This window comes from Podarcis pityusensis (genome assembly GCF_964106645.2).
Source record: "Podarcis pityusensis genome assembly, chromosome: 2".
NCBI classification, from domain to species: domain Eukaryota; kingdom Metazoa; phylum Chordata; class Lepidosauria; order Squamata; family Lacertidae; genus Podarcis; species Podarcis pityusensis.
The window spans coordinates 73,165,391-73,187,678 of record NC_138029.1 but is presented as its reverse complement, the minus strand read 5'-3'; the positions used below and the strand labels follow the sequence as shown (position 1 = coordinate 73,187,678).

Here is a 22,288-nt window from a genome sequence, read left to right as displayed (position 1 = left end):
CTTGATTGGCTTTGTAAACCTTCCTTTGTATATGACCATGTAAGCCTCCTAGTTGGAGAAGTTTCCAAATGTTGGGGTCTTGTCTTCTTTTGTGGGCTCACTCAAGACAGCTTTACAGTTGAAGAACACAGACACAAGGCTGAAAAGGCTTTCAACCAATTTAGGGAAGTGATTAGCTTTACTGGCATAAAAGACTGAAGGACAGTCACTTCACTTCTGAAGGCTTGACTTTTGACATCTTTTCAGGTAACTTCTAAGTTTTATTATATTTCTATCCTGCTTTTGTCTAGGATGTTGTTGTTTTTCTCACAACTTTTCACCCCTGCAGCATCCATGTAAGGTACCACTATGCAGTAATCAGTGGCCCAGGTTTGCCCAGGGAGCTTCAAGAGACAAGACTGGGGATTTCAGGCCTGATTTCTGCAAAACTCTTTAACTGAGTACTTAGACCTGCTCAGTAGGCACTTCTACTAAGAGCTGCTTCACACAATAGGAATTTCCTTTACCAAAAGGAAATCTCACCTGGCAAGTTGCTGTGAAAGGCAGTTGTATACTTTTTCATGTGTTTCTTTGGTAGATTAATAAAAATACGAAAAATTTAATTTTATTCTTACACATTTGGAATACAGGCAGAAACCATTTTAGGCACATCCAATATGTGTGCGACTGTGCCAAACCCAGAAGTGACCCGAAAATATCACAAAAAGGGGCAGAGGTGGAACAGGGTGTTTGGAAGCTTCTTCAATGGAGTTTCAAATATACAAGATTTCGCCTTCCAACGTAACCCCCATGTAAATTGGGAGTTACCTGTACTTTCTCTTTTCATCCCTTCTTTCACTTAGTGTTTTCTACATGGAAGCATTTACATATAGGAAATTCATCTTGTGTGAACTTATCAGTACTAAACGTGATGCTCATTAAGAAGTGATTGTTGGGTCAATTTTATAATTTTTCAAGAAGGCGTAAGTGACTTCCTTGGGTAGGTACTTCTAAAAATATCTATACTAATGCAGCTGTCTGTGAGTTCTAAGCCATTGCAATCTCTTTCTACACAAGACACATGAGAAATACAGTGTTTCAATACTCTTAGGCCAGGTTCTGGTTCTGTTGCAAAATAAGATTTTTGTACTAAATCTCAGAAAGATGTTGGGCATCACTTCGTTTTGACAGGGAAATGTATTGGAATATCTCAGTCAGTATAGCATGAGACTCTTAATCTCAGGGTTTTGGGTTTGAGCCCCATGTTGAGCGAAAGATTCCTGCGTTGCAGAGCTTGGATTAAATGACTCTCAGAGTGGCTGGAGAAACCCAGCCAGATAGGCGGGGTATTATTATTATTATTATTATTATTATTATTATTATTATGGTCCCTTCCAACTCTACAATTTTACGATTCTTTTATTCAACTGGGTGCTTCACAACACCACCCTGATAATCCTAACTGTAAGCCTTGTATCATAAATGTTGGTCGTAACTTGCAAACAACCATGATTTGTAATTTCCAAATCGTGTGTCTCATCCTCCTGGAACAAGGGTACAATACCAGGGACCTGTGCCAACAGACAGCATTAACAGTAGCCACTGTTGCACGGAAGCTGATTGATAGCCAGCTACTGGAGACACAGCACTAACAAAGGTTCTAAGGAATCGCTACTTAAATTCATACCCTTGCATTCAGTACGTGGAAAGGTTTTATAGCCTGTGGTGGGTGGTTAATTAGAATTAGAATTTATATACCGCCCTATAACTGGAGATCTCGTTCCTGTTAGGGAGATGTTTTGTGAGTAAATAGATTGGGTGGGGTTCTAGTACAGCAGAGGATAGTGAATGCAGCATCCTGGGATGTATGTGGAAGGTCTTCTGTGGACTCAGCTGAGCTTTCAGGAAAGGAATCCCGTAGGGATAACCTGCAGTCCTTATATACTGGGTCTTCCTTACTTAGGAAGTAAAAGGCATTTCGAAGGATTGTACAGGCTGTCGAAAGCCAGTACAATCAAAGTAAACAATGCTGGGCTAGATGACCCAATAAGGCCAGTCGGATGCTTCAGTGATTTGTGCTAGCCAGGTGCCTTGGTGTAGTACTAAGTCATTCTTCTGAAGAGCATACTGGCCCCTTGCAAGTTAGGTAGAGCACTGGTCTAAAGCCCAAATGATTCATGTCAATCACAGATACATAGAGCTAATTCCTGTAGATCCTCCTTTATAACTTTTTTTCTCATTTTCTCTCTGTTTAAATTACCGATGCAAAATATCCACCTATAAATTCTCACTATCAGGAGAGGTATACAATAGTTGGAAGTTTTCCTAAAACTGTTGCAACAGGGGAGTCAAATGTACCTGTTCTCTCTACAGCCATACAATCCTGCCTTGTAGGTGGAATTTAACTTTATACCCATTCATAATATTTGGTCCTATAGAAATTTATGGGAGACTTCTGAACTGCTGGTACTGCATCAGCTTTAGGTGTCACTGTTCTAGCCATTGTATCCTTTTTTGCTGCCAATACATGCTGTCTAAAATCACAGGAAGGAAGCACTAAGTTCACTAGGTCTTGTTAGTTTCATAACTATATTATGGGCTGCTGTGAAAAAATTTTTGGCACCAACAGGTATTTTCAAGCAGCCCATTGACTCCTTGCAGTTTACTTCACCCCAGTAACAACTTTAGGAAGTTGAGGAACAGGGAGCTTTACTATTAGCACCGTATTAAAGGAGCAGCTGCAGAATCACTCGATTCAATTATGCTTTCAAATAGCAATTAGGCTCTACTTGTTGTTTACTATCATCCTGGTGCACCCTGAAGGCATTGGATAATTTTGCCAACACCAGAGGCTTCCCTGAACAGCTCTTTTCTACCCAGGGGCAGAACTAATTGTTAAATCTCTGCTATCCTTTACTGTTGTAGTGCCACCTATTGGTAATAATCAGTATGACAATTACTGGTAACTCAGTGAACACATTCATAGAATCATAAGAGTTGGAGGGAGCCTTGTAGGCCATCTAGGCCAATCCCTGATCAGCATCGGAAATCCTGAGCTACAGCATCCATAAGATGATTGCCCAGCCTTTGCTTGAAGACTTCCAATGAGGGAGAGCCCATCAACCTCAGCAACTGATTTCACTGTCATTAAAACAGCTTTTCTAACATTCAGATGCAATAAGCCCTCCCCCAACTTGCTTATTAGATCTAGTCTTGTCCTCTGGGATTGCAGGGAACAAGTATTTTCCCTCTTCTGTGTAACTGACCCTTGGGTATTTGCAGAGTTCTATCATTAAACATGCCAGTTCTTTCAATCCTTCCTCATGAGACTGGATTTCCACCCCACTAGCCATCTTTGGTGTCTTCTTCTGAACCTGTTCCAATTTGCCTATGCAGCACCCAGAACTGTAGACCGTACTTTAGATGAGGTCCGACTAGGGCATAATAAAATTGTTATTAACAGATGTGATGCCAGCAAGGAAGAGCAATGTTATCTGCAGATACCAGGTATCTCATGAACTCTGCTTGAGGATATATTGTCTTAGTGGATCAGAAGGGAGCGAAAACAAATAAAAAGGCAACATGCCAGAGCCACTACAGGTGTTCAAAAGCTTTATTTAATAGAGCACTCTTGATTACCTTTCTTTGATCAAGCTCATTGATGGGTACACCTGCCTGGCAGATATACTCATCACAAACAGTCCAGTGCAAACAACGATCTTCGTTGGTGCAGTTTCAGATTTGGCAGACTGCTTGATGTTTCAGTAACAGCAATATATATTTCAGCCAAATCAATCCATGTAACTGGTGAAAATGAAGCATTCCTGCTGACATAATGCCTGTCACAGCTGTCATTGAAAGGACTGGTATCGCATAGACGCAAGAAAAGTGGGGACCATGGGCTCCATAGAAAAGATAACCAGGTACTCTAGTCCATAAAAATGTAGCATTTTTACATAATACATTATGGCAAACTATATGTTGAAGTAAATGATGCTGCACAGAACATCTAAGGTACATACCACTGGAAGCTGAAAACAATGGGACTTCAATTAGTCACATTCTTTCATAGGTTTCAAAGAGCTTTAGTCATGATTAACTTTATCTAGATTGGGGCCAGTGTCTTATCTCCTTGCAACCATGGTGCTTCTTCCAATCCCATTAAACAAGGGGCCCAGCTTTGCCCATTTTCTCGTTCTTTGCTAAGGCAGTTATTCTCTCTTCTTCCCAGCCAGCAAAACAAAGACTCCTTTCCTTGATTTAGTCCCACAGCTGGTGGGAACCTTTGTGTGCACTTTGGCTGAAGCCACTTTAACATGCTGCACGCAAATCAAATCTGGAAGTCAGCTGTTAGCTAATGATAAAAAAGCAACTGGGTTTTATCCTTGCCTTGGAACTGCAAGAGATTAAGTACCATCAGCCCATCTAGAAGCTTGTCTGAGTGCCTCAACATTCCGGTGTAGAAAGCATTTCCACGCAGAGATTGTATGTAGATCAACACAAGTGTTGATCACACATGTTACATTTGTGCAGAACTTGTCATGTATCAGCAAACAGTGCCAAGTCTGAAAAAAGAAGAGCGCTTATCTGAATTTCAGCACTCTGCTTCCATGTTCCTGTTCGCAGGATCATCTCTGTTAAATACTGTGACTCATGAGAAATCAAATGCTGGGAGTTTTGGTCTAAGAGCTACAAAAGAAGATAGCCATGCAGATACTATTCTAACCTCTGTGCTTGGATCAGTGGGAAACCTTTGGACATCAGAGCTGCCTTTTGCTTACCTAGCCATAAAATGAAGCTACTATTCATCTACCATAACACAAGCGTGAATGGAAATTCTGTACACCTAGAAGGGAAAGGACTGAGCAGGTTTCTTCTCCACCTTGAGAGGGCATAAATACATTTGCCAGGCTGTAAGCTTCCCTCTATCAGGAATGGTTTCAGGTAATAATGTGTTCTTGTGGTATACCATTCCAGATATAAGATAAAAGATTATGAGAACCTATACCACTAGGCCAGAAGTTCAAAGAGAAATTCCTAAGCTTACATAGTATTGTGCTTTTGTCCGTGAAGCTTTCCCATGAACAGTGCACGCATCAACCTGAAAGGAGGAACCCAGAAGTTATCAGTGCAAAGAAGGGAAGAGAGACTTGGTTATACCATTCTTGAAAGCCTTTCTCAAGTTCAGTGTACCATATGCTCATGTAACTTTTGCCTGCCTCACATCTTTCCACCAGGGAAGAGGAGGAGGAGAATCCATCACTGTGCTGCCCCTCTTCTTCCTGGTTCTCAGTGTTTGCCTGTTATTTTCTAGGCAGCAGTTGCTCTCAAAATGGCTGCTGTTATAGCAGCTGACCAAAGAAAAGGCCACAGTGACTACTGAGCACCAGAGTGGGAACAGAAGGGAGGACACCGTAGCAATTTCTTCCTTTCCCCCTGCTTCCACACAAACACAAGACAAGCACAGGTAAACAAGCCTGCAATGCAGTCCAGAGTAGCAGGGGACTAAGCCACATTGAACTGAGTGGTGTAGACATGGAATGACAGGACTTCTAAGAGAGTTTTAAAAAAAAACCACAGGAGAGAAGGTGGGGTAGTGAAGGAGTTGCAGCCCTCAGAATATTATAACAGTGGAAGGAAATGGCAAGTATATCCTAATGTTTGTCTAAATCTAAGACTGGTTGTACAAAACGCTCTACATGTCAACCACCACCTCTTCACATCAAATTGTCTCTGGAAAACGCCAATGGCTAATTGATCCACATCTGAGCCACTTCACTATTTCAGGAAGTGAAGTTACTTAGCCATTCGAACACATATAGTTGATCAGGTTTGGTTTTTAAACTGTTTATGTAAATCCCCCTGAGAGCTTCAGCTACAAGGCTATGAACAGATAAAGCAGCAGTAATAATAATTTACACTTACATGCTAACATGCACTTTGAATCCTGCTGGGGAGAAAACCTGCTAGACAGGGGTGGTCTGGTGTTCTTGAGCATTAAAAAATGAGAAGTGTTAGGCCCTCTGTCCTCCCTTGCCACTTTCTGGTTGTAGAGTCTCCATACAAGGCAGCTTTGTTTTTAAAGCATGTAATATGTTTAGATCCTGCCTAGCTCAAATTACCTTGTCATTTCTAATACAGCTTAGAGCACTGCACAGTCAGAACAGATTTTTTTAGACAGAAACTCAGGCCTTTACAACTGTGTTAGAGAGAGATCAGCCCTTCCCTTATTCAGAGTGTTAAAAGGTTCAATCTGATACCCAAACCAGGACATCTGAACCCCAAACCGTTTACCAAGAGAAAGTATATTAAAACAGCCGAGGGTGTGTGTGTCTGTCTGTCTGTCTGTCTGTCTGTCTGCAAGAAGGATTTCAGCAGCTACCTGAATCAAGTACGACCTAAGCAATACTTGGTGTTCTTTCACAGGGAGGCACCAGCAGAGTGCAGCTGGGCTACTTACTCAGCAGTGGCCATATTTCCAGAGGTATTTTGACAGAGAAGAGAAAATGCTACATGGACACTCTGGCACCAAAAGGAAGCTGGTTCAACAGGATGGGCATCTCCAGGATTTTCACAGGGAAAAGTCAGAAATTACATAAAATACCATACGATGCTATGGGCAAGTAAAAAGAGATTCTTCAGTCCCACTGCCTTGTAAGGCCACCTGACTCCTTACTGACAATGCAGGAATTCTTCAGAGATCCCACAAGCTGTCTGTTTCAGAATGGCTTTCAAGGCTGGATTCTTTTGCGATAGAGGTAGGCATTGCTCACTTGGTTCATGATAACCAGGCTGGTGAGGATAGGACACAGCATGGACAGATACCAGGAGACTCCAGTTACAGATATGGTAAACCACAAGGAACACATACCCAGCATCAAACTGGCACAGCCAAGAATGTAACCGATCAGCCCTGATGTGGCGTGGTAAAGCTTGAGTTTGCTCAGTGTCCAGTTCTTCATCAGCTTGGGGTAGAGCAGAGCAAGGCCCCCCATGCACTGCATGGTAGCATACAGCACAGTCAGCAAGCCAGTCAAACCATGCCAGGTGACAAAATGGTCTTTCCCCTTGCGGTACTTGTTATAGCTGATGATGGCCAAGCCCAACACTGCACAGGTGAGTGAGAGCAACTGTAAAGCCCAATGGAAGCGGACCTTGGCCTTCCGGGAGAAGGACTGGAGGAGGGAGCTCTCTGGAGAGAAAGTCAGCAGGGCTTCTGTCATCAGGAAAGAAAACTGGAGGGGCAAAAGAAGACAACATCACTATGGTTTGTTACATTACATTTAGCCAATGGTAAAATTGCACTCATTCCCAGCTTAACGACAAGAACAAAAGCTTCCTTGCTTTACCCCAGCATTTAACTTTGTGTAGTAACTTGGGAATTCCTGCCAAATACTGGAGAAGAAATTGTTCTGTCATGGGAAAGCTTATCTCTTTTCCAAAGAAGGTAATAATAATAATAATAATAATAATAATAATAATAATAATAATATTTATACCCAACCATCTGGCTGGTACAAATTTTATAGTGATCCTCATCAGCAAAGGAGAAGATAAAAGCTTTGTGAGCTGCACACAGAGAAGGAAGGGATAATTATCTCATATTTTAATCCTAGCCACCAGTAGGGAATTCTGGATTCCAGTCCCACAACAGGCAGGAGCAGCTGCATCACCTCTGCCTTTTCCAATTCCTTAGCACAGAATTTCCATCTTATTCCACAATAAGCTGCCTCCAGCCTTTTCTCAGACTATTCAGTCCACTAAACAAAGCCCAATATAGATAAGGTAAGGTTATAATTAGTTATTTAGGAAGATGGTTGTAAAGAATGCCTGTGGCTGGCTTACCGCAAGAGACATTAAGAAGGGATGCCAGGAGAACAAGCCTGTAAAGAAACAAAAGCAAGGTGAGTCCCTGTAGACAATCAGTTAGCATACAGCTGAAAATGTGCCACCTGCTCTGGAAATAGGAAACATCCATTTAAATCCTAGAATTAATCCAATTGTGTGGAAATGCTAAGTGTACTAGAATCATTGTTGCTGGAGAGAAGCCGTCACACATTTTTGTATACCGTGTACTTCAGTTTAGATCCCTTTGTCATTCCTTCTCACGTGAGGTTGAGGGAGGAGCAAAACTTTCCCCAAAACAGACATAACAAAATGACTTCAAAATCAAAAGCGCTGAAAGAAATGCAGTACAGCACTCCAAACACATTGTGGAATTGCATATGAATTCTGGAAAGGTTGCCATTTACTTTGTAGTAGGAAAAAGATAAACAAGGATTATGGTACCTTAAAGATGGAACAGATCTGCAGTGGTATAAAATTTGTGGCCACAAGTACATGAAACCTTATGCTACGCTAAATTGTGGGTTGTAGGTGCGACAGGGATGTTTTTAGAATCTGGCACAACACAGATGATATCCCTCTAAAAAAAAATCGAATATTTTGAGCAATGTGGTGTGTTGTTCTGATCTGCAGCCCAAAGGAGGGCCTGTGGGAGTGGTTTGGTGCAGATACGAAAAGAGAAAATCAAAGACACCAGAATGGCCAGTTCTAGTGCTTTATTAAAGAAAGGTATAAACTTACAACACAGCCTGCAAAGCCCCACTGCCATTACAGACATGGGGGGAACACCACAGCAGGAAGCAATCGTGACTTGTCCACAAAGTGCTAATAAGTTAAGCATTACTTATACAAAAGACGGCATACTTTAGTTTGACCAGAACTTCTCATCAATCCATCTGAGGGCATAGCTGGAAACTATCTAAGGCAGGCTTTCTCAAACTCGGCCCTCCAGATGTTTTGAGACTACAGTTCCCATCATCCCTGACCACTGGTCCTGCTAGCTAGGGATCATGGGAGTTGTAGGCAAAAAACAGCTGGAGGGCCAAGTTTGAGGAAGCCTGATCTAAGGCTTACAGATAGTTCCCCTCTGTGGGCCAAGAACCCAGTATCCCAGGCCCCACAGATAAGCATAGCATCAAAGCAATCCAATTAGTCTGTAACAAAGCAAGTGCATATATAGGTGAGCTCATTGTTGCAACAACTACCAATTAGTTTCAGGGTCATCTTGACTACCAAGATGGCGTTTGCAGTCTCACCTTTGGTTCAACGCATGTGCTTTGCTGAGACTGCAAATGGGAATGCAGTGCCCTATGCCAAAATACCTAAGGCATCACTGAAAATGGGCCTAGTGATCTTGTCTAAAGCTTTTGTTATGTTAAAGGATCATATTTCACTAGAAGACTCATTTAACAGAGAGAGGCTCAAAGTTTATTCTCAAAAACCATCTAGGACTGCAAAGTTAGTAATAGGAGATGTTGCAAAGGATTGGTTTACTGTGACAGAGCTCATGTGTTGCATTTTGTAATGGAAAAACAGAAATGCTACACTATTCGTCAGTAAAGGGCACTGGCCAAACTCTCTTCAGGCAATAATCAAAGACTGTAGTCACAGACATGTAAACTTCATGTGGATGGTCTTCCTAATTCACATAAGGTTTGGAAAAACACCATGAAGGGGATGAACATTAAAATGTGCATCAGGAGCATGCACAGGTTTCTTGCAGGACTGAGACACCATCCTATGTGTTATGTCAGGCAGAAGCTATTCCTATCAGTTTAGGCCCTGTAAAACAATTATATTTAAGAGCAGAAGCGCCCTAGAGAGCTTCGATGATTCAGAAGCCTATCATGTTGGCTATATGCAGAGTGAGGCCTAAACCACCTGAAATCAGCTCTACAAAGTGCTGGACTATAAGTCTTACTTTCAAATGACTAACATCTTTACTCACACTCAAGACAGAATTTTGATTGAGTGTATATCGGCCCACGTCTTAGTTTTTAATCAAACCTATGCACAGGTATTGGAGCACATTTAACAATGCACCTATCATTGCATCCTACTTACTTGATCCAGGTCTAGCCACCACAGCTACGAAGATGGTAAATCCAAGTGAGGCAAGGTGCGCAGTAGCACCAAAGACAGCTCTAAGAGAGTGGTATATTCGCGATTCTGTTTCAACAGTCAGAGCCATGTCTTCTCCAGCACAGTTGACAGGATCTTGACCTTCCACCCTTCACCAGTTACCAGCTTCCTTTTTCTGTATGCAGCATGTATCAGCTTCCCCAGCTCATGAAGGGGAGACGATAGAATGTTATTGTGCTGATGGGGAAAACATACTTCTCATACTTCTCTTAGTTATCTGAGAAAAAGACAGGCAAAGCTATTAACACCAAAAAATCTGCCGTAAGATGGCACAAGGCCCAGCAATAAGTTTCACTGGTGAATCTTAAGGGCAGACTAAATAAAAATCCTGGCCAGCAAAAGAAGATTTTGTTCCCCACCATCTGCTTGATTTATTAGCAATAGCAATGGGCTATTTCAGGAAGTCAGCTGGACTCTCCCCTTCATCATGCCCATTCTTTTTTCTCCCTTCCTCATTGTAACTGCAATACCTGTGATAGTGTGGTACTAAAGGGAAACATTTGCCCATGCCACATTCTGCCTGGCATGTGCACAAAATGTGCTGTCTTAGCACATCTTCTCACCAGAATTAGTGCAGTAGAAAAAAGTCTCCCACTCCCATGGTTGCAGCAGGGCAGACGCCTTTCACCAGGGAGAAACTAGGACACACTGGCAAACTACAAAGCCAGTATAAAGCACTACAAGAGTTACACCACTCTTATTACTGGTTTGCTAAGAAAGCCTGTTGAGTCACAGACATGTTTCATTTTATGACAGCAAGTATTGATGCTGCAGGTCCATGGAGTAATGTTATTGAAACGTGGAGGCATTTGGCAGGCTAAGGCATAACCACATTTTTCTTTACATTCCTCATGGAATTCCCAAATTAAGGTTAGAGCTCTTGAACAAATCTTTAGCCACCAGCACCAACTGAAACACCTAACAGATTCTCCCTGGTTCATGCAAAGCCTAATATGTAAACTATAGTCCTATTCTGCTTCCTGGATTCTCATTGATCAATCCAATTTATTATTGATTAAACACACCAGAAATCTGTGGCCAACTGGTGAGGGGGGAGGTTCCAGGTTGTTGTTTTTTATGTGGCAATACACTCCAAACAACTTATGTACACATGGGTTGCACATTCATTTCTACCCAGCGCTGCTTTCTCTACCTGAATTTTGTCCCAGATGAAGCAACCCTGAGTGGAGAGCTGAAGCAAGGTCCAAGCCCTGTTAATCCCTTCTTTGCACCCTCTACAGATCCACCTTCTTACTGGAATGAAATCATAGGCTTAACTAGGGCCATATGTATGGGGGGGGGGAGGTTGCCCCAGTAAAATCTCCAGAGTGGCACCACTGAGGCTCCCAGCCTGTGTGTGCAAATGCATGTGGCTGCCAAACTGGGTCTTTGACCCAGGTGAAATTAATAATAATAAATAATAATAATAATTTATTATTTATATCCCGCCCATCTGGCTGGGTTTCCCCAGCCACTCTGGGCAGCTTCCAACAGAATATTAAAATACAATAGTCTATTAAACATTAAAAGCTTCCCTAAAGCCTAGTTTTACCCCTGGATTAACAAAGAAATGAGATTGACACTGAAATTAAACTCAAAGGGACCACAGCCAACTGAGAGATGCATTCACTTCTTTTCAAACACAGAATTATATTGTCAGTCAGAGTGAACACTCCCTTTTAAAAGAGTAAAAGAGAGAGAGAGCTCATTCAGTAGTTTCCAAAGTAGTATGAATAAGTGTTCAAACCCAGGAAGCCATAAACAGTGAAATTACCACCTCTACACTTGATCTTGTAACTGTGCTTATCCAATTTAGCGTATTTTATTTAAGCAGTAATTAAACCACAGCCGACTTCAGGAGGAAAATACAGTATATTCACTCTCACCAGCATCCCTTTCTTTTAAACGTGCTGCCACAGATCAGCTGTCGTGTCAGGGCACTGATCCTGTTGTCTTAAGTATGAAAATGTGGTAGAGTCGCCATTGCTCATTCATCTCCCCTCAGCAACCTGTTATTGCAGAGTCTGATCCGGATTTCTTTCTGTGCACTATGAACGGCAGAGCGAGATTAGCGTGCTTCATGATTCTTCCCCACCCTATTCATTTGCGGAGGGAGGATACCCAGTCTGCCAAATTACAGGGGTGGGGGGAACACCCACAGACCCTTCGGACCCCCGTTTAATATACGGTATACCGTATAGCATATATGCTTATATACATATTTATATATTCGATAGTCATTGGGAGGACCCAATCTTCCCTAATCCAAAAGCACATTCTCCTCGGATAAGGCACCCGCCCCTCCTCCTAACTCTTCACAAAGCGAGATTTTGAGGAGGAGGAGATTTCTGGGTTTCAGGTGCCGATTTGCCAAGATCGAAGATGCGGGTCGCACAAAGGCATCCCCAGCAAGGCTTCAAGTCACAGGAACAGCCCCACCCACGACAGCTGGGCAAAAGGGGGCAGATCTCGACCCACGCTGCCGCCCACCTTCCCACTTGGGTTCGCATACACACCGAACACACACCCACACACACACCCGTGTCCAACAGTAGATCCCGGGGAGCGCGGATTTCACCCACCTGCTCGCGGATGATCCTCATCGCAAGGGAGCAGGAACTCCGATAGAAGCAGAGGAAGCAAGCGCCACCTGCTGATTGGGCAAGGCCGAGACTGGCCTTCTAGGGCCCGCCTACCCTGACTGTCACCCTGCGCATCTGAGAGGCTGAGCCTCGCTGTCCATCACGGGCGAAGTTCTGTCAAATGAAGCCTTCGACCTGATAAGACACGTGACCACCTGGGCAAGTTCTCCTCGACGGCTCCTTTGTTTGGAATTGCCATTCGTTTTATCGGGAGTCAGAGAAATCTGTGTGCGCGCATCTCCGGGACAGCAGTCTCGCCACTAGGCCAGATAAAACGGTGATGGCATGCGCATGCGTTATAACTTTAGTCTATCGCGCGCGCGCGCGCCCAGCTGTTTTGCGCCTGCGTTGAAAAGCCAAGCGTTCTCCCCCGACTCCGACCATACGCGGGACTATAGTGTGCGCATGCGTGCTCTTGCTGCTCTCATCTCTCGGTCGCCGGTGAGTGCGCCTTTCCTTCAGTGCTGTCCTTCGTTCACTTGGGGAGGAGGGAGGGGGCGCTTTGCAGGCTGTTTCGCCCGTTAGTGCAGAATTCCCTGGGGAAATGTGTGTGCGAGTGTAGCTCTTACTTGTCTGCCCACTTAGCAATGAACCTGGAGTTTCCTACACAGGAACAATTTTTTTCCAGTGTCTTTTGCCAGCCGGAAGTGCAACAATTTAGAAGGAAAACTGAGCTAAGGAGAGTGAGGGGTTCAAAGCTCAGCCTGAGCTGAGCCAGGGAAGCCCTCCTGAACTGAGGGGAGAGGGAAAGGAGAGCTTAGCTGCAGCAGGAAATCACACTGATTGTCACTGTTCCTTTATATGTGGAAAAGCTTGCATAACTTAAACATGAATCAAAGTCCTCAGAGACTTATAAGAGCTATATGATGGGATGTTGTACATAACTGAGGGAGACATGGTTAACAGCTACAATAAGTCGTGCCCTTCCTGTGATCTTTCTGGATTTGTGGAGTTCCCTCCCTATTACAAATAACTGTTCTTAAAATTTTGAGGTATTTACTTGGGAGTATCATCAGTTGTGTATACTTGATCTCTTGCAGTTATCACTATGGAAGTCAGCAGCAGAATTGAGTGTATCTTTTTCAGTGAATTCCACCCAACACTTGGGCCTAAGATTACATATCAGGTTAGTGGTACCAGACATCATGGTATAAAGAAACTGGTCAGTATATAGTTGTGGGACATTCAGAAAGCTGCCTTATGCTATGTTGGATTATTTGTCCATTGAGCCCAGTACTGTCTACTCCGAGTGGCAGCTACTCTGGGGTCTCTCTCTGCAGCATAGCTCTTCCTTGACAATGGAAAACTGATTTATAAAAATATGTTTAGATGGGTTTCAAAGGAGTCCATAGATCTCATCTTGTGACTACTGATCTGCAGATTTAATTTCTGACCCTGCAGGTACCAGAGGATTTCATTTCCCGAGAGCTCTTTGATACAGTTCAGGTCTATATCATCACCAAACCTGAACTGCAAAACAAGCTCATCACTGTGTAAGTAGAAAAAATCCACATGAGTCTTGTAGACCACCCTTCCCCTTTAATCATGCCCATCTGTGGCAAAATAGCACAAAAATATTATATTCAATAACATTAAAATACATTCTCTCTCTTTCTAACAGTACAGCTATGGGGAAAAAGCTAATTGGTTGTCCAGTTTGCATTGAGCATAAGAAGTACAGCCGGAATGCCTTGCTCTTCAACCTTGGCTTCGTTTGTGATGCTAGAGCTAAGACTTGTGCACTGGAGCCTATAGTGAAGAAACTGGCAGGTTATCTTACCACTCTAGAGGTTAGACATGACACAAATATGCCATTCCACAAGAGGATGTACAGATCACATATTTTAGCAACATGAAAGCTTAATTTAAAGTGTCCTCTGCTTTGTTTTATTGTTGTTTTCTTTCTTGTTCTGTTGAATTGCACCTGCTGAACTCTGAAATGGACCACCCAAACGTGCAACCAGTGCTACTATGATAGATGTGTGTGACTGTCACAGATACCTGTTGGAGAGTACCTGTGACATCACTGATAACCTGGCAGAGCACTCTCCCTGTTCTTTCTTAGGGTACTGTGCAGTTGCTTTTGAAGAGTTTATATATCATCTTTAAGGTTGGTAAAGTGTGAATATTTACCTACTTTACCTCAAGAGTATTTCTGTCATCTTCTGAGAAGAAATTGTGCAATTATCTAATTCCTTGCAACAGTGTTCTGCCATGTTGATGTTCTTTTCTAATTAAAAAAAATTTCAATGATACATACTTTCTCCCTTCCCACCAGTCTCAAAAGCACACATCTCCTGTTTATTTGCCTATTTGCTTCAAGAAGCATATAGCCTTTTCTCTTGTTTCAGGGCTGCTGCTTCAGCAGCAGGAATATCTTCCTATCCACCTTATTACATTTGTACCACTTTGTTAAGTTTATACCAATATCACACAACTGCTGCAGGATTGTTACCGATCCTGCAGTTGCACTAATGGTGAAGTTTCTCCCATTACTGTATAAAAAGGTGTGTGTGGGTGTGTTTGTTTACATGCACATTCCCCATGAAATATTTTTATTTAGTATGGGATACTTTCAGCACACACTACTACCTCTGCTTCTCATGGTATATTTAAAGTTACATTTTGGTTGGGGCTAATCATCAACTTTGCTCTTTCCTAGCTTGAGAGTGGCTTCATTTCCACTGATGAGAGCAAACAGAAGTTGATACCCATCATGACCATCCTACTTGAGGAACTAAATGCCACTGGGAAATGCACTCTTCCTATAGGTAACTGTCAACAAAAAAGTAGCAGCAAATGCTCCTTTTCAAGTTGCATGTTATGTTGCAAGCTTGCAAGTGATTCTTGGAGGAAATGCAGGGAAAGATGGAAGTGTGGGACTTTCAGAGCAGGAGAGCACTTAGAGTTGTGTTGCTCTCTCTCTTTTTTCCTCCAGTTATTGAAAGATAGGAATAGTCCAGTTGCTGTAGAATGTGGTGTATTTCAGGAAAGGGTGGTGTATGAATATTAAATCCTATATTGATGCCCTTGAGTTTAGTTTTTGTTAGCTTCAAGAGAATGGCAGAAATGTCCATTAAAAGTTGGACTTTCAAGCTAGTTCTTCCTGTCATAGATTAATTATTTCTGATGTTCAGACGCCTTTATTTTCCTGTCAGCTGTTGTCTGGCTTTCATGACCAAGAGTGCAAAAAAAGAGAAGTTGTTGGTTGTCATTGTTCAATTAATCTGGATTAGCTCATTGTTCTAATTTCATCAGGCTCCCACTTCCTGTTTCAGGCATGCAATCCTGTCTGCTTCTAGGGACCCTTTTGTTCCCACCATCTGATGACTTTGCAATTGGGAACCAAGCAACAAACTCAAGTTCAGACTTCAAAAGATTTAGCTAAGATGTTTTGGTTTACATTTCTTAATCATTTATTTCATTAAATTTATATTCTGCCATCATCCCAAAAGAGCCGGGAGTGGCTCAGGAACATTGTTCTAATTTGTATGCTCTCAGGGCAGAACCACCCCAGTTGTGCTATATTTAAAAAGTCACAGCATCAGAGTGCAGTGCAGAGGTCCATGTGTTCCAATTGCAGCTGTCCTGTCAACCAGTGTTAAGATTCAGCTGCCAGCTCAATGAACTTCTGTACATAGATTGGGGTGGGTGGAACCATTTTGTACTTTGCTTCAGGTAGCAAAACATCTTCAGAAGTCCCTAGCTCTGTCCTCTTTTGTTCCTTCATACAGATGAGTCAAACACAATTCACCTGAAAGTGATTGAGCAACGCCCAGATCCCCCCATTGTGCAGGAATATGACGTTCCTGTCTTCACCCAAGATAAGGACGACTTCTTCAATTCCCAGTGGGATCTCACCACTCAGCAGGTTGGTACCCACAATTGTCTTGTTTAATACAGTAGTGTGATGGTAGCAAAGGCATCTTCACAGTCCCCCCACCCCAGCTAATTAACCTTGCCTGGCCATAGAATTTTGTGGGAGAGGCTGGCCATTAAAGTCAATTGGCAAATTATCACAAGAAATATGTGATTTTTAGGCAGCCTGATCCTGTGCAAGTCTTCTGAGAAGAAATGTGGTTCTGTAAGGTGTGCCTGTTTTTCTTTCCCTTTAACATGTTACTCTTATACTTACTGATTCATTTTTCTCAATGAGCACTGAATGGTACACATGAGAAGATTATTCCCCAGAATTTAATAATGAGAGGAGCCTCCAGTATCAAACTATGTAGAATCTGAAACACTAGTCACAGATGACTTCAAATACTGCTGAAGTGTACTTCTATAGTTGGGTTTGTGTTACTGCTACTTTAATAATTGCTTCCTTTTGTCATGTTGCCTGGAGGGTGGACAGGAACGCACTTTTCTCGTATAGTACACCTTAGGAAAAAGTCCTCTAAGGGGATGCGGGTGGCATTGTGGTCTAAACCACTGAGCCTCTTGGGCTTGCCGATCAGAAGGTTGGTGGTTCGAATCCCCACGACGGGGTGAGCTTCCATTGCTTGGTCCCTGTGCGCCAAAAAGTGCAAGTAGATAAATAGGTACTGCTCTGGCGGGAAGGTAAACGGTGCTTCTGTGCGCTGCTCAGATTTTGGTGTTCCGTTGAACCAGAAGCTGCTTAGTTATGCTGGCCACATGACCCAGAAAAAACTGTCTGCGGACAAACGCCAGCTCTCTCGGCCTGTAAAGCGAGATGAGTTTTGCAACCCCCGATTCATCTGCGACTGGACTTAACTGTCGGGGTCCTTTATCTTTACCTTTACCTTTGGTCAGTTTAAAGCAGCATTACCCCTATGGTTGATGCGCAGGGGGTGAATGAAGACCTTGGGGTCAAAAAGAAGTTTGAGGTATAGTGGGGAGGGGAATAATTAAGAACTCTTAAGATTCAGAAGTAAAGGGCATGGGCATGTACAGAGTGCACCTCCCTTGCCAGTGAGGAATCTCTGTATTTAATCAGAGATTTGTTTTTTTATGATTCCTAGTAGTGGTGACTTATGATTAATAAATGTTGATTTTATATTGCTATTTCACTTACATTCCTAAGAATTAGGGTTGAGGTCAATGACAACTTTATAAGCTCATCATGGTGTCAATAAAGTTTGGGAAATGCTGGTTTATAAAGGAAAAAAGGGTCATGAGATGCAGGCAAACATTATTAAATACTTAATGTTCACACATGTTTCATACTGTTACTGCTTCCCCTGATTCTGACCTGGATACTGAAAGTGAAGATTTTTTGAGTTCAGATGTCACTTGAGCCTTCTACATTCATGTCAATTCTGAGATGATCAGGCCTTGTCTTCCTAGTTGTGTGAAAAGTGTGCTTGTGCATGTACATCCCTGCTTAGCCTTGCATTATATGCATATGCTCTGTTCCAAGATCTTGCCGTACATTGATGGTTTTCGGCATGTTCAGAAAATCTCAGCTGAGGCAGACGTGGAGCTCAATTTGGTTCGAATTGCTGTCCAGAACCTCTTGTAAGTACCGGGTGCCAAAGGGAGAACAAGGCATTAGCTTGATTGCAAACCAGTTGGGATTTTTAGATTCAGTAGATTTCAGCCCTGTTGTTTTCCTGTCCTCCATTTCTTTTAGCTCTCTCTTTGCTCTACCACCTCTTACTTTGTCTGCAATTCAAGCACAATCACCTAAAGCAAAAGGCAAACAAACAAACCCTGGATTCAGAGCTAAACTAGACACTAAATGTTTTACTCTGAACTTGAAGCGTGTTAGAGTGTGTGTGTGCGCGTGCACACACATGTAGACATGAAGTGTAAAATGTGGAAATTTGGAGAATCCTGTGCCTGGTGTCAATTAACTTTAAATAATGAACTGATGTCCTTTAGGGTGCAGCATTTAGAGTCACACATATTTTGGAGTCTCTCATATATTTTTCACACATGCAAGTCACTACTTGTGACTGCACTGTGGAAACTTGTGCCTTTCCCGCTCTTGTCTGTGAGGGGAGGGTGGTGTCTTTCATGTCAAGAAGCATAGTGAATACCAGCCAAGCAGAAATCCCAGCACCTGTCTTAGAATGTAAGTGTTGTTTATTTTTAGGGTTACAGAAATTTTGCAGGATGCGCTTAACACTATGTTAGCTAAAGCTAACACATTTCCTGCATGTTAAGCATCTATCCTGTCCTAATGTCTTCAGTATTACTATAGGATCTGTATGGAAATTATATCAAGTATATTCTTTACACTACTGTATACTTTTGCACTCTTTTGGTGTATGAAGTTTTAGCATGGGTTTATTTCTAATGGCTGTCATGTTTTTCAGATACTATGGAGTAGTGACTCTAGTTTCCATACTTCAGGTGAGTTTAATGGGTAAGTGGCTCAACATGATTGAGCTGATTTTAAGCTATGTGATGTCTAGTTCATAAATGTGCATACAGTAGAACCTCTACTTACAACTGCCTCCACTAGCAGACGTTTCAAATTGCGACCACAACAAACCCGGAAGTAACAGGAGCGGCGATCGCTGTTCGTGCATGTGCAGAAGCGGGTGATTGCCGCCTGCGCACAACAGCGCCTCTCCCAGCGACCCGTTTCGCCATAAGGACGGGCCTCCAGAATGGATTGTGGTCGTGAGTAGAGGTTCCATGTATTCTGCATTAGAAAGTTTCCCTTGTTTGCTTTATGCAATTTTCCTAAGTAATCTTAATTTTCACATCCTTCAGCCCAGGCATGTTCATTACTTGACACTGTGTTCTCCTGATGAGATGGGTTTGTCAAGCAATCATTATGAATTCCAATGGGAACTGAAATGATTTAAGTGTACTGAGATTTCTCACTTTCTTCCTCAGTACTCAAATGTATATTGTACCACACCTAAAGTCCAGGATCTGGTGGATGACAAATGTCTTCAAGATGAATGCCTCTCTTATGTCACAAAACCAGGTATGAAAGATGTTTGTCATATATTGGTATATATTGATCATGAGTGTCCTCCAGTTGCAAATGATATTTGAAATACATTTAGCTGGGTGTATTTAATTAGGATATACTTAAGTGTGATCACCAGATGTTTCAATACATTTTCTTGTATTATTTTTGGATAGGTCACAAGCGAGCCAGTTTGAGAGACATTTTCCAGCTCTATTGTGGGCTGAGCCCTGGCACAACTGTACGAGACCTCATTTGCCGCTACACGCTACAGCTCCAGAGAGTGGATGAAAGGTTGGAGGGTGGCTTGTTTTATATTATTTTTACGCATGGGAATGACTCTTCAAGTCATATGACCTTGCTGTACCCTCCTTAGCTACTGTTTTCAGATGGCTAAAAGAGGAGACCATGATTTGGCTAAAACTGGAAAGAATCAAGAAGGTAGGGCTCATGAAATACCTTAAGTACCCTCACCTTTTCCCCTATAATCGGAACACTGCTTACTCTGCCAATTACAAAAAGTAATGCTCAGTATAGCAAGTGACAGAATGAGCCACTTACTCATTCTCGGATACTTTTCTAGGTCTCCTGTAGAGATCATAGGAATTGTTCCTGAAAAGAACAAATATAATTTTTGCCATCCTAACAGCAAAGTTTTACATTCTTTAAATAGGGCTTAATACTTTTTCTGATACAAATATTGCATCTGCTCTGTTACTTTAATGCCTAAATCGCAAACAGGTTTGTTTGCCTATTAGACACAAATCCATTAGTTCTGTTAAGAGTTTAAACTGTATTATCTGCATATTAATTTTTTCTTCATTTCTGCTATATATCCCTTTAATATTTTTGTTAATTCTAATTTTGACCACAAGTAGCTCCATTGTGAAAGAGCTGAGAGCACTCCTGTTTAGTCCCTAGAGAATTCATGTTTTGGACAACATGCCATTTACACAAACTTTGGCTATATAAAGAACTTTAATTTATGTAATAAATCTGTGTCCTTTCCTTGAATGTTTTAGTTCTCTCTTTCAGGAAGCTCGTCCAGTTTGGCCTGATGAAGGGCCTTATTCGACGGCTCCAGAAGTATCCTGTGAAAGTAGCCCGGGATGAAAGAAGTCATCCAGCCAGACTGTACACAGGTTGTCATAGCTATGATGAAATCTGCTGTAAAACAGGTAAGGAATTATCCGTCTATACTTATCCACCCAGCAGTGAAACTGCACATAGTTTACAGTCTACCAAGCAGCAAATCGGATAAAAAAACAACATAACATAGCAATGAAATAGGCAGTAGTAAAAGTGACTAAAGCACCCAAGTGATAAAACTTGCACTGCAAAAGCCTGTTGAAATGCATGGCTTCACAACATGCCTAGAACTATTTATTTCCTTAGAGTACTTATATAGCCCTGAGAGGTTGTCAGTGCAGCTTAAAGGGGTTCTCAGAATAAAATCACACTCAAATCTGGTACAGGAACAAAAATTATTTAGCATGCATCTGGAAGAAGGATTATTCAGGCTCTCCTTGTTCTTCCCTGTGGTCAGACAAATGAGGGGTAGAACAACTGGAACAATGTTGCTTAGCATGCCTCCAATTCAGATTTGGCACCGCCATGAAAAGAGCACGGTGCACCAAAGAGTGTACCAAAAGAATGAATTAGGGATACCCACAGTATATACGTATACACATATGAAATAGTAATGCCCCTAAATCTTGCCCAATTACTATTCCTCAGCAGGCTGCCATAGCTGTGTTGCAAATGAATTGGACTCTTAAGAGCCTCCCGCAGGCTATTACCGACAGGCTTGACTCAAAAATTCTTTTAGATTTTTGTTTTGGAGTGGGATCTGTCAGTGGCAGCTGAAAAAATTGTGACTGATGGGGGGGTCCCATACCTTCAAAAGGACTTTCATATATCTGTCACCATGGAGTCCTATTAGTTGTACTTTATATCCTCATTCACCAGTATTTTGTGTTTCCTTCTTAGGGATGAGCTATCGGGAGCTGGATGAAAGGCTGGAGAATGACCCCAATATAATTGTTTGCTGGAAATGAGTCTCCAAAAAGGGGGGTGATTATTCATCATGTCCTGTTTACTACTGTGCTGCCTGGGACTGCTCATGATTTCTTCAGAAATCATTCAAAGCAACATAGCTCAAATTGTGTGGCATGATGCACCATTGGTGCCTAGAACAAGTGAGCTGGATGGACTTGGATTTCTTTGGATTGTTTAGTGAAGATACACGTTTTAGTGAAGATCACATTTGTCTGGGCAAAACACACAGAAGTTTCGGGAGTTCCATTTTCGTTTAAAAAATAATTAAACCAAGTTTTGCAATGCTATGAAGTTGAGCAGTGGGGCAGGTGACTGCTTAAACCTGTTCCCAGCTACCCATGGTGTTATGGATGTGTGTTTACAAGGCTGAAATGCTGGTTGTTATTAATCTGGCAGTATTATCCTGTAGTAGCAAGAAATCACATAATTCATTTCCTTGTGTAAAGTATTGAAGGAAAAAGTTCTGTAACAGACTTGTACAAATAAAACAGAAAGATAATTTCATTACCCTTGTACCTGTCCCAATTGCTTTGAGTCCTTCCTGTGTATTACTGGTAATGAGGAGGAACGATAGGCATCTTATAAAGCTAATGTGGAACCAAATCATGTTTCTGTGCAAATAAGAATTTAAGTGTAGAAGCAATAGATAGCGGACACAAAGATTTGACACTCGCAATGAAATAGAAATGGTTTGGTTACTTGGGTGTCTCCAATTTAATATTTAATTACCCTT

General features: G+C 42.1%; 3 protein-coding genes across 9 annotated transcripts in view; 1 reads left to right on the top strand and 2 right to left on the bottom strand.

The window, feature by feature from the left end:
- LOC308472026 (uncharacterized protein) overlaps nucleotides 1-22,288 on the bottom strand; it is a gene marked incomplete at its 5' end in the record, with an annotated part of 286,484 nt that overhangs the window by 96,959 nt on the left and 167,237 nt on the right. The window lies entirely within an intron of this gene.
- CYB561D2 (cytochrome b561 family member D2) lies at nucleotides 3,575-12,885 on the bottom strand. Of its 5 annotated transcripts, none has more exons than XM_080994261.1 (5): nucleotides 12,549-12,885; nucleotides 11,853-12,014; nucleotides 9,889-10,183; nucleotides 7,825-7,862; nucleotides 3,575-7,214 (listed from the first exon to the last, which is right to left on the bottom strand). In XM_080994261.1, the coding sequence occupies exons 3-5, from the start codon at nucleotides 10,013-10,015 to the stop codon at nucleotides 6,711-6,713; spliced, it is 669 nt and encodes a 222-aa protein (XP_080850387.1). In that variant the 5' UTR covers nucleotides 10,016-10,183; nucleotides 11,853-12,014; nucleotides 12,549-12,885; the 3' UTR covers nucleotides 3,575-6,710. The 5 variants fall into 5 exon arrangements, with proteins under 5 accessions (XP_080850387.1, XP_080850390.1, XP_080850386.1 ...); XM_080994264.1 differs by having other exon boundaries at nucleotides 9,889-10,101; XM_080994260.1 differs by lacking the exon at nucleotides 11,853-12,014.
- NPRL2 (NPR2 like, GATOR1 complex subunit) lies at nucleotides 12,910-22,059 on the top strand. Of its 2 annotated transcripts, none has more exons than XM_080994255.1 (12): nucleotides 12,910-13,049; nucleotides 13,649-13,734; nucleotides 14,010-14,101; nucleotides 14,230-14,398; nucleotides 15,271-15,379; nucleotides 16,343-16,479; nucleotides 17,989-18,086; nucleotides 18,890-18,926; nucleotides 19,419-19,512; nucleotides 19,674-19,791; nucleotides 20,533-20,675; nucleotides 21,487-22,059. In XM_080994255.1, the coding sequence occupies exons 2-12, from the start codon at nucleotides 13,657-13,659 to the stop codon at nucleotides 21,552-21,554; spliced, it is 1,143 nt and encodes a 380-aa protein (XP_080850381.1). In that variant the 5' UTR covers nucleotides 12,910-13,049; nucleotides 13,649-13,656; the 3' UTR covers nucleotides 21,555-22,059. The 2 variants fall into 2 exon arrangements, with proteins under 2 accessions (XP_080850381.1, XP_080850382.1); XM_080994256.1 differs by lacking the exon at nucleotides 12,910-13,049 and adding an exon at nucleotides 13,131-13,154.